At 40.9% G+C, this 12,324-nt stretch overlaps 1 protein-coding gene across 1 annotated transcript in view; it reads left to right on the top strand.

Moving 5' to 3' along the window:
- Positions 1-6,020: 6,020 nt before the first annotated feature.
- myt1lb (myelin transcription factor 1-like, b) overlaps positions 6,021-12,324 on the top strand; it is a gene marked incomplete at both ends in the record, with an annotated part of 71,123 nt that continues 64,819 nt past the window's right edge. The window contains 2 exons of the mRNA XM_083998671.1: positions 6,021-6,066; positions 8,270-8,303. Coding sequence (XP_083854797.1) covers positions 6,021-6,066; positions 8,270-8,303 — 80 coding nt within the window. The remainder of the gene's footprint in view (positions 6,067-8,269; positions 8,304-12,324) is intronic.

The following is a 12,324-nucleotide window of genomic DNA, read 5'->3' as shown; positions in this document are numbered from 1 at the left end:
GTTGTGGTACAGCATGTACCGGTAGTCCTGGAGAGAAGGACGGCATGGCTCAAGGAGGAGACTGTCAGTCAGTGAATACCGAGCAGAATTAGAACCTCTGTAGAAATCATGTAAGTTGTAAATAGGATGTCATCACTGGACCGGCTGATAAATTGTGCTATTGTATTCAGATCACAGCTTCTCTCACTCTAACCGTTTTAGAGCCCGGCACAGTTTCCGTCACCCACTAAAGGTGTTTGCCACACTAGTTAGGAGCCGCTCCGCAGATTTGAGTTTCTCTTTCTGTCTCCATCACCCTCGCTCTCCCTCTCAATCCAACTGCCCTCTATCTCTGTCTCTCTGTCTCTCCCTCTCTCTCAGCGCCCACTCAGATGCTATCTCTACAGCCCTTCACACTAATTCAGATGCACTTAGCTTCGTTTTGGCACACATGTTTACTGTCACTAGATGATGCATGGCATAAATACATATTTGCAGTGAAATATGATAATGCCAATGTGTTTTTTTTCTTCTTTTCTCCCCCCCCCGACCCCCCCTCCCCGGCTCCTACACTGTGCAGAATACCAATGTGAGCGTGTGAGTGTCTATGTATGTGTGTGTGTGTGTGTTGGTGGAGGGTGGAGGGTGGAGGGTGGGGTTGGGCGCCATATGCCTGAAACGCATTCTCCCAAAACTTCAAGGTGAAAACAAAGGGAAACTGATAACGATGTGAATTGTTGTGGCAGATGTCTGAGTGCCACCCCCTCATACCCGCCCCCCCCTCACCACCACCACCAAAATGATAAACACACACACACACACACAAAACGCTTGTTTAATGTCTCGGTGCATATTACAATAATCGCTGCATGTTTCATTCAGTAATATCCTGATCCTCTCTATCAAACAGCAGCAACCCTCCTCAATTTGTCTGTGTCTGCCGGTGTCCCCCTGTCCTATACACTGATGAAGACACACTAATAACAACAGGCACCCTCACTTTTATTTCCAAAGAAGATAATTTGCATACCATTTCTGCATTGATTGTCAACTGTACCATCAATACCAACACAAAACCAGCTGCAATTTAGACAGCTGCTGTTCCCAATATGTGAGCTGAATAAGAAAAGTTTCGCTGCATTCCACATTCCATTCACAGCCCGCATATTTTTTCAAAGGAGGAGAGACTTTAGCTTTGTGCTGCATTAAATACTTGTGTTTATAGGCTTACAGTAGATGGTGTGCATTTGAAATGGGATGCAGCCCACACTTCACGCAGCCATTTCATCTCAGGCCTTGTGCATTGTGAAAGTGAATAAAATCCTTGCACAATATGTGCTGTATAATGTGCTACATGGATTAAAAGTCATGAATGCAAAATACAAAAGATGGGAAGAACGTTTCACACGTATTGGGGTGATGAATAGTAAACAGAAATATGAACTACAATATTTTTTTCTTTTCTTGTTTTTTTTTTATATACCAAATTACCTGCTGGTTTTTGAATATGCAAATGGAACCACAACCATAGGTGAAACTAAATGTTAGATTACACCATATTCTTTATAGGCAGACTTCCACGTGTTCTTTGATCATAATGTTCTATATTACTGTAATATGCCATGGTGAAAAGCTCACAGCCTGTATTCAGAAACTGAGCCTTTAAAAGGAGCTGTCAGGACTTCTATATCTTTGTGATGTCACAACAAAGCAGTCCTGCTGTAAGCCCCGCCCACCCCGACCCACCATCAGACTTTCAGGTTAGCTCTCTGACTGTTCATTTGAAATACATTTTTATTCCATCACTCAGAAAACAGACAGCCAATCTGGATCACAGACTTGTTGTAGATGTAACAGAGAGGACATTTTGGTCTTTCCAACCATAACTAGGGTGAAGTCAGGTAATATGGGACACTTTTTGGTAGAATGACCAAACCACCATCAAAAAAGGTGGTTACTCACTCCATTGATGTTTGTATCATTTATCACAGATCTCTTCAATATTTCTGTGGTGAAATTATGTTGTAAAGTGTGATTGTTTAGAAACTACAGACCTATAAACTCACTGAGACCCCCTCTCTCCCCCTTCTGAAAGTTTCAGGTAATATGGGACAGCTGTTATGGTAATATGGGACATTCACTTTCAACCAAATTGTATTTTCTTTATTTGAACATGTATGTGCTGATTTTAGTTTTTAAACAGATAATGATAATTGATAATACAGTGCAAACAATCAATGATCAATCCTCTCAAAACTTGATTTTGGCACATTCCTGGCAATGAACCTCAGCCTAGGTTTCTGACCTGCCGCAAATACCCTGTACGCATTGTTAGCCTTGGCTAGCCTATATTAGCGTAGAGATTATTGTAACTGTGTGAGGCAAAAAATGTGTAGCAAGGTTAAAAAAAAGTATACAAAAATACCAACAACAGCACTAACAACAGGATTGTTCACCATAACTGCTTAAATCATGATTTTATTGCAACTACTAACAGTTTATAAAGTGTCCCAATATAGCTGAATTTTTTGTCCCATATTACCAAACACGGTTTGGTAATATGGGACAGTGCTAAAAATGCTAGTTGACAAAAAAAACAACAACGTGTAGCCTATTTGACAAATATTTTTTATCAAAATTATAAGACTTCATTAACACTATATAAAAATACAATTGAGCAGATTCTTAAATAGTTTTGTTGTTTGTCTAGAACCCTTATTATGCAAAAATGAAATTGCGCATGCCACTGCCCTTTTCGCTTGAACTTCCCTCCTGAGTCTCCTTCAAAGTTGCATCAACAACTTTCTGGTTACCAACAACTGATCAAATTGATTGTTTTCTGTCAAGAGGTGTTATGGCAACAATTCAAAATCGTTTTTTGTGACTGGCTGGTAATATTTTAATTGCAAAAGGCCTCTGACCTTATATGTCCCATATTACCTGACTTCACCCTATATCTTCCTATGGATCAACACCTCAAATAAAACACTGGAAATGTGTCAAATATGTGACCTTTTTGTGGGAAAAAAAATGGAATGATGCGTAAATCATGTTGTCATTATTATAACCGAGACATTCTATTCTTATTATATAATTGTTATTAGTTCACATTTTATTTTAATAGGCTAATAACTGCTTTTACATACTGTAAATGAATGGACAGTAAGATTATAGATTTAATATGACAATCAGCGTGCATGTGTGGAAACATTTATGCAGATTCCTGTCAGACCTATGCATCATTACGTGTGTTTGCTTAGCCAACTTCAACTTTAGGAGCAGGGATGAACGTGACTCTGTGGTTATTCATCAGGGCCCATAATGCCATTGATCCGGGGTCTAATTGAGACACAGACAGAGAGGGAGTGGGCCTCCTCCTAATCCTCAATAAGCAGGCTAACCTTCATTACAGCCGTGACATTTTCCCATGGGGTGCTGAGAGGGAGAGAGAGAGCCAGACAGAATATGAAGGGCTCTCCAACATATGGTGAGCTGCAGAGGCGTGCACGCTTCTCGGGTCCAACTCTCATGAGGAGCCTTGAGGGAAGGAAGCGGAGGCGACAAGACTTCCACTGCTGCTGCTGCTGCTGCTGCTGCTGTTATTGTTGCTGTTATTTTATTCTGCTGCTGGATTCGCTTGTTGTTGACACTGTGTTCAGTGCTGATGCAGGCCCGGCTTAAACCGGGGCCCTCGGAGAGAGTCTGACAGCTTCAGATAGGCACTAGTGTGTGTGTGTGTGTGTGTGTGTGTGTGTGTGTGTGTGTGTGTGTGTGTGTGTGTGTGTGTGTGTGTGTGTGTGTGTGTGTGTGTGTGTGTGTGTGTGTGTGTGTGTGTGTGTGCATGTGTTCAACTGAACATGCATTTAAACAAGTCTGTCTCATATTTCAGTCCACCGTGGATATTTTTCCTTTTAACAAGGGAGGTGTTGTGCAGGTTGGCCTTTGCTCTTTCATCCATTTCACTCTAGAATGTTAAAGAAAGTTCCTCGTTGTTTTCATCTATCTATTTCTGTGTAATCGTCAGCAGCATTAGGCAGCCGGTCTTTGAATAAACCAATGGTTCTTTCTCCCAAAAAGAATGTAGTGTTTCCACTACACTGCAGGTCTGAACACTGGCTGTGTGGCAGATGTTGCTTGCTGCTGTTGGGAAGTTTTGCCTCTAACAGCAGGAGAAGTTGTTAGTTTAGAGAACAGGTGGACACAAACAGGAACAGTACCTTCTGTGTAAAAATATAACAGAGTAACACCACTCACAGAAAGTCAAACTTTCAAATTCATGATAGAAAAAAAGAAAAAATCACACTAACACACCCCCAAATCCACCAGGTCACCCCCTCCCTTCTGCCCTGATAAGATTTACAAGGTATCCTCGCCTTTCCTCATGTTATTTTTCTCCTGTTGAAACATTTATGGGCATTCATAAAGAAACACCCCATTAGGGCTGAGGGGCTCTACAGTACAGTAAGTGTGGTGTTAATAAATCATGTTTAATAAAAAGAGACATCCAAACAGAGCTGCTGCTCCCGTCACAGTCCCAACCCCTGCTAGTAGGAATATCTGGAAGTAACAGCTCCTCCACAATTTATGATGTGTAGGTGATGGTGTAAACCTACATTTAGATGGGTGCGTGGCTCTGACATACATGAAAGAGACGTAGTAGAGGGGATACACCTTCCTCTGGCCCGTGAAGAGCTAGAGCGGTTTGAAAACGGAGGGGGATGGAGGTTAAATGGAAACCATACAGCTGATGTAGGAGGTTGTTATGTCTGCAGTACATCTGTAAAACGACCTAATGGATGAATGAGTGCTTGAACGGTTGGACTGATGGATAGAGGGACTGATAAATGAATACTTAAGAAATTATGTTTTGCTGAACAATGAAATTAAAGATTAAGAAACTGAAATATGACCAAGTGCAATATCCAAATTACAGTAGCTCTGTTTTTTTTTTGATAAAGGTAAAACAAACTGTAAATGAGGCAGTGCAGTGCTACAGAGATGTCAGCCTACAATACAAATCTATAACTCCACATGTGAGAGAAAACCACATCATTTTAATGAAATGTTTAGATGACCATGATCATGCTGCTTTTACAATATTAAAAAAACAATAAAATCATTATTCATGCCATGTCTTTCAGTTTTTTTTTTTTTTTTTTTTTTTTGCTTATCCTTCCTTATCATTTACAGCAATATTATAAAAAATGAAATCTATCAATCAATCAAACTTTATTGATAGAGCATTTTTCATGCACAAAGAAGCAGCCTAGTGATTTACATAAAACAGTATACAAAAGATATCCCTCCACACGCACATTCACACTCATACAGAATTAAAAACATTGAGAAATTAAAAAAACATTAGGAAACACTTAACGCTCACTCAAGTGAGGAAATAGTGAGGAGAGAGAGGATAAAAAGTAGATAAGAAATATTAAAAGTAAGAAAAATAAATAAAAAGTAGAAGAAAATGAGTAAAGAACTGTTCGGGTCATAGAAGGAGAGAAAATGGAATAAAATAATAAATATATAAATAAATAAAGAGAAGGAATGAAATGGTAAAACTGTATAAATTAAAAATTCAGTACATATATAGTAAACAATAAAATATATTACTGAAACATGACAGTTCACAAACTAATCAATCCCATAATGTGTTGATTGGTCTGGACCATGTACAGGTGGGTTTCTGAGTAAATAGACTTTTCATTGAGGAGGACCATTTTCCATTTAGCATCCTTATAAATCATGTACGTATATCATTTAAATTCTGCTCTCACTCATGCAGTACTGATTGAGGATAATCTAGACGTTCCCTATTTTTTTTTAGATTACATCAATCATTTATGCAGATTGTGTCAATCACTCCGTCAGCTGCAGGAAGTGTGGGTGTAGCAAAACATCAGGTGCAAACTGCTTGTTTGACAGGAGGTGAAAACAGAGCTGCGCAGCTGAAAGTAGATGAGTCCAAATGAAAGATAATGGTGTGACGCTGTGCGCTCGGTGTTTAACAGCTTGTTTGTGTCTCTTCTTCTCTATAGATGGAGGTGGATGCAGACGATAAGCGCCATCGAACACGCTCCAAAGGTATCTGCATGGCTACACACATGTACTCACACAGGCGGCAATGCCATTCAGGGTGACCTTCACTCTCCCAACACAAACACACACACACACACACACACACACACACACACACACACACACACACACACACACACAGGCACAACAACGTACATATACTGTACACACACCACTGCACAAATCCCAGACTGTCACACTCCAGTTGCCTTTCCTCATTGCTCTCTCTCTCTCTCTCTCTCTCTCTCTCTCTCTCTCTCTCTCTCTCTCTCTCTCTCTCTCTCTCTCCCTCTCCACATCTTGCAGAAACAGAATCACAGTCCACATTTGCAGAATTTTATTAATGCATTCCTCTGCCTCTGTAAAGCACTTTGAACTGTCTGAATGGTGTTATATAAAATATGCAGAGTGCATTATTATGCACAGTGATATAGGCAAAAATCCACCCCCCACCCCCAAAAAAAGATGCATCGTTGGATATGAAAACAAAGTATCAAACTTTAAAGAGAACAAAGCAGGGTTTTAGCTGCATGATGAACCAGTGACACTCTCACTGTCCTTTTGTGTTACCTCCAAGGAAAATGTATGAGAAGTTGGATATTAGAGCAAATGGCCCTGTGACTGTCTAACACAGTCTCATTACTGGTGGCCAGATGCCCTGCCCACTCTGGTGTGTTTGAAGCATCTGAAAAGAGGGTTAGGCCATCAGACCGCTCTCATGTTACATATTTCATCGCCTCGAACTTTACAAAGACTCTGTCATTTCTGACTGAACGGGGGGAAAAAGGGTGGCGACCGTTGCACCTACATAATGTGGATCAAGCTCTTTGTCAGCTATGTGGTGACAGTGGCCACAACCACGGCCCCCGTTTGATTGAGTTACAGGCTTCCTCTGCTCGGGGACTGGCACCGGAGTCACATTAACGGCTGCGTCCTAAATCACTGCTTCATCCACTCCTTCACTCCTTTGTGGACTAAAGACTACTGGGCTTTATTGCACAATGGAAAATAAATGACAGCAAATATGGTGCAACCATAGATAATAAGGAACTCTCAATACTTTATATATTTTATTCATAATATCAATACTCTATTAAAAATATCAACCCTGGGGTGGTGTTTAGCTCAGTTGGTAGAGCACCCGCCCCATGTGTTGAGGCTATAGTCCTCACTGCAGGCGGCCCCGGTTCGAAACCCGCGCTGAGTGGCCCTATCCTGCATGTTACCCCCCCTCTCTGCCTCCTATTTCCTGTCTCTCTCGCGACTATCCTGTACATTAAAGGCAAAAAAGCCCCAAAAAATATTCTTTAAAGGTACATTGTGTAAGAATTCCTCCCATCTAGCGGTGCGGTTGTATATCTCAAGCAACTCAGTCGTATTTTTCATGCTGCATTCACGTGAAATCGGTTAGATATCACGTGAAAATCCGTTTTTCCGACTGCACCTGAATGCAGCATTCAGGTGCAGTCCTCACAGTCCTCACTGCGTTACCGCGGTGACTTTTCACAGACGCCACCTGGACCTGAGCCGACAGCTCCAGTGTCTCCGCTGAGTTTCCGTGGTTTCCTACCGTCACGCTGCCACTGAACGTAAAAACATGGAGACACCACATGGCAGCCAGCACCGAGCTTACCCGCTCCATGGAGATATGAATGATATGAACGGATAATTCAGAGCTGAAAGGAACACTTCACTTTGTTGATGGGGGGGATTACTGGTGAATGAAAAACAGACTTTTGAACAAAATAATCGATTTTTGTGAATAGATAACAGGAGAACTTACACAATGTACCTTTAAAAAAAAAAAAAAAAAATCAACCCTGTGCATCTTTTCCTCATCTGTATCCAATGATCACATATTTCCAATAAATGAATAATTTAAAAAAAGAATGAAAAGCTATACGCATCCATAAATACACTAAAAGACATACACACCAAGTGAATAAATACATCAGAGGTTGTTTTCATTTTGAAGTATTTTAGATAATGGCAGCAAATTATAGAGAAATCAGCATCTCAAGGAAACATGTATCCCATCATGCATTTTTGTTATTACAAGCACATTTCTACATGTATTAATACTGGGAGTATAAAAGTTTTTTCCAGTCATTTATTTCATGAATACATCATGAGACGGTTCTTATACAAAGAGCCCATTAGTTTAACATGTTCCTAATCATTCCTAATCATTCTCTCTCTCTCCTCTCAGTGCCTGTGGATCCAGCACTAACAGAGCTTTTCAGGTCAGTTGAAAACTACAGACACATACATGAACATGTCTACACACACACACACACACACACACACACACACACACACACACAAATTCACAGACAAATGTAAAAATAAGCCGAGTTCCATGCCACCTGTGCTGTTTGACCGCTGCCTTCACATTAACAGCCACTCACCTCTGCCTGCTTTGCCTCTTTTCTCTTCCTCTCTTTCTCCCTGCAGTGATACTTAGGTTATTTCATTATCTCTCTTCCTCTCTTTCGCTCTCTTCATCCCTCCCTCATAGGCAGTATTTCACACTTTATGTTCTTCTTTCTTTGGACATCCTCAGTGTCACAAAGGATGATAACAATAGAACAGAAACAACAAGCGCCAAATTCTTTCTTCCTTCTAGTTAATACAATTCCCCCATATGAAATATTAAACAAGAGGGTTTTCTCCTCTTTTTATGTTCCAACTAGACGAGCTAAATAATTCTGTTTTTGTCTCATGTACTTGATGATATTTAGCATGAGAGCCAATTATCAATTCATTTCCCATGCAGCACAACTCCTTCTCCCCGTCGACGCCCACAGCTTTAAAGTTCTTGTTGGGTGAGTTGAGTGGGTGGAAGGTAGAACACAACTTTAATTCAAATTTGAAGCTTTTCTTTGTCTCTGAAAAAGTTTCTTTCTTTCACAGTGTATTTTTAAGAGCTATTGTCATTTTTTTTTTAAAACACAAATGTGTGAGAAAAGTTTGAAGTTAATTAAAAATGCAAGTTAAAGGAGAGTAGCTTTCACACATGCACCGCCACCCTGAAATTATTCAGACGTTAACCGGAGGATGTGAGAACACAAATGTCCACATCAGCTGTACTGAACGTTGTACATAGGACTGTACGTTGAGCGTGTGTGGTTCTGTTGTGCAACTGACACAAAACCAGACACAAAGATGCAAAGATGCCAACAAAAACAGGCAAATTATAAAGACACAAAGACTTACACAGACTTTTTCTGTCCAATTGTGCCTCTCAACCACACCAACACGGTGATTTCACCCACATAAACAGAGATATTTTTAAACGGATAAAAAAGTGGAGAAATTAAAAAAAATATCCGATTGAGTGGATCCGTGTAGCGATGTTAGACGGAGCTGGTGTTGATACGATGACGTCAAGCGCCTAGCAACAAGCCATTCACACATGCATGGAAGCAAAACGGTGCCAACAACAATGGCCGACATGTGCTTTGCACTTTTAGCAGTGTTTCCCATTCATTCATTTATTCGTGATGAATTACGTCCACCACAAATAGATTTTTCGCCGTTCATTCATGTCCGCATAGCACTGTTTCTCCGTTATTGTCGTTCACAGAGAGAGAGAGAGAGAGAGAGAGAGAGAAGCGTGCATGCATGACAGTAGTGCACGGTTTAAAATCCACCGTTTGACCGGGTGTGGCATTTCAGGCTTCAGAGGCCATCGTTTTCAGTTTTGCCTCTTCGTATGGACAGAGATATTTCTGTGGTGTGGACAGAGTTTGTTTTTTTTTAAACGAAGACGAAAATATCCGCTTAAAAAAAATATCCATATAGGTGTAGTCCAGGCCTAAGTTGTTTAATGTTAACAATATGCTGATTTTCTCAGCTAGTTTTTGCATCACCTGCACTCTGTCCATGTCTATAACTGAATATTTCCAGTAGAGACAGACATAATAACACGTCTATTATATTATATACTAGTCTACAATCTACATACAATCTACACCAATCAGGCTTAGCATTCTGAGCACTGACAGGTGATGTCATTAACACTGAATAATACTTCATCATGGCTCCTGTTAGTGGGTGGATATACAGTATCAGGCAGCAGGTGAAGATGTTGTCCTCAGAGTTGATGAGTTAGCAGCAGGAACCATGTTCAGTGTCAGGATCTGATCCAGTTCTCCAAGGAGGACTGGGTCTCTTATGTGGGCTGTTCCTGGTCTGCAGTGGTCAGGATCTATCAAAGTTGGTCCAAGGAAGGAAGAGTGGTGAAGCGGCCTCAGGCTCACTGATACACATGGGGAGAGAAGGCTGGCCCAATGTGCTCCCATCCAACAGACCAGACAGACAGTTTGTTGTGTATTTGGGACCAACACAATATCAGACAGGTGGTCAGAATGTTAGGCCTGATCGGTTTAATATGAGATTTTTAGCTTTTAATCCAATTTTATGAATACAAGTCACACATGTTGGTTGGCTTATCCCAAATCAGTTAAAACTGCTGTGATACAGTTTAGTGGGTGGTGGCTGAAAAGATCACATTTCCTCCGAGAAATAAAAGTTGAAACAAGTGGTTTAGTGAACCTCACTAACACTGAACACAGAGCTCATGCTTCACATTGCCCTACTCTCTCACCACGGTTTGTTTCACAGCTGTTCGGTTTATGAAATGTAGCCTGTGATGTTGATGTGGACTCATCAGTTTCTCCATACACTGTGTATGGACCAGTATGATACAGAATACCAATGTCAACAGAAATAGCTCAGTTATCTTCCATTCAAAAGCAGCAGCTTCTCCTGAGCCCTTCAGCTTGTTGTGATGGTTATTGACGTGTGTAACACAAGGTGTGACACAGTCTCGTGGGAGCAGCGTGAGTGACGCCCAAAGGATCTAACTAGAGTTCATTAACCCACTTGTCCACACTAGCTCCCTGTCCACAGAGGCTGGAATCAATGTCCAGAAGGAGTTTTAAAGGTTTTGATTTTATTCTATTCTTATCATTATTTTCATATAATTTGTTTGGGAATTCACGGTTGGGAAATTCCGTGTCCTCTATTTGTCTTTGCCAGTTGTTTCTATCCCAGTAATGTGTGAATTTCATTTTGTCCTTGGCCGTGTGTTGGGGGGTGGGTGCAGTTCCGATAAGGGTTCCTGCCTACCTATATATCAATAAATAATATTCCACCTGGAAGATTACTGTGTAGCCTTTAGCTGATATCCATAGATAGTACAAGGTGTACTCTCCCTCCTCCCTCTCCCCAATCCTTCAACCCCACCCCCACCTGTCTCCATTCATCCTCTCTTCTCCCCATTTTCTATCATTCTCACCTCCCTGGCTCCCTCCTCCTCCTCCTCCTCCTCTCCTCCTCTCCCTCTCTCTGTCTCTCTGCCTCAGTCTGCTGCTGCCTGCAGATAGTAATTAATCAGGGGATCGATGTGAAGCCTATCTCCAGGCTGAGGCGTCTATAATGTCGATAATACTGCTCGATGGCCTCTCTCCCCAGAGAGCTGATAGTCTTCAGGACGAACACGCCTGACTTTGCATGAAGCAGCCTGGGCTGGCTCAGATAGGCTGTTGCTGCTAAGCTTGTGTGCATGTTTGTGCGTATAATATGTGTGTTAATATGTGCGTAGACCCTTCTTCTATGCATCCATGTAATGCTCTATACACTCACATGCAGTACACAAACACCCACACACTAACACACATAGATGTCGGATGAATGAAAGCTAATTACAGGGAACGTCTAGCGGTGTTTTTTATATATAGTCAGGTTGTTACTATGAAGACATCATGGTAAAGACAGGGGTGTGATGGTGGTAAAATTGATGCTTCCTATCGCAGACATTCATCTGCTCTCACAACTCCTCCAGAAGACACAACAGGAGGTTACGGGCTCTTCTTTCCTTTGTTGATTTTTTTTTTTCACCTGTTACAAACAGGCTTATTCTAACATGTTGGCAGAATTTGCTGCTTTCAGATCCGTTTTTTCTAGACACAAATAATAAGGCACCACTGGAGCTATGGGGAGGTGTCTATCACACAATACAGAATAAAAAGCCTTTAGTATTTAGTATTTAGTATTTATTTATTTGCACCATAATAAAAGACAAATACAAAAAACAGAAATGAAACAAGAATAGTAAGTGCGGGAGAGGTTAAAAAAACCCTATATACTCAAAGAAGTCAGAAATAAAAACATGGGTATGTATAAATATAAAATAATTGTATTTGACTGAGTGAGTGTATAAGCATGTAAAGAGATAATGATCCAATGACAAATATACTG

The sequence above is a fragment of the Trachurus trachurus genome (genome assembly GCF_905171665.1).
Source record: "Trachurus trachurus genome assembly, chromosome: 22".
Taxonomy (NCBI): Eukaryota; Metazoa; Chordata; class Actinopteri; order Carangiformes; family Carangidae; genus Trachurus; species Trachurus trachurus.
Note: the sequence above shows the minus strand (reverse complement) of the source record. Positions and strands in the feature narration are given on the sequence as shown.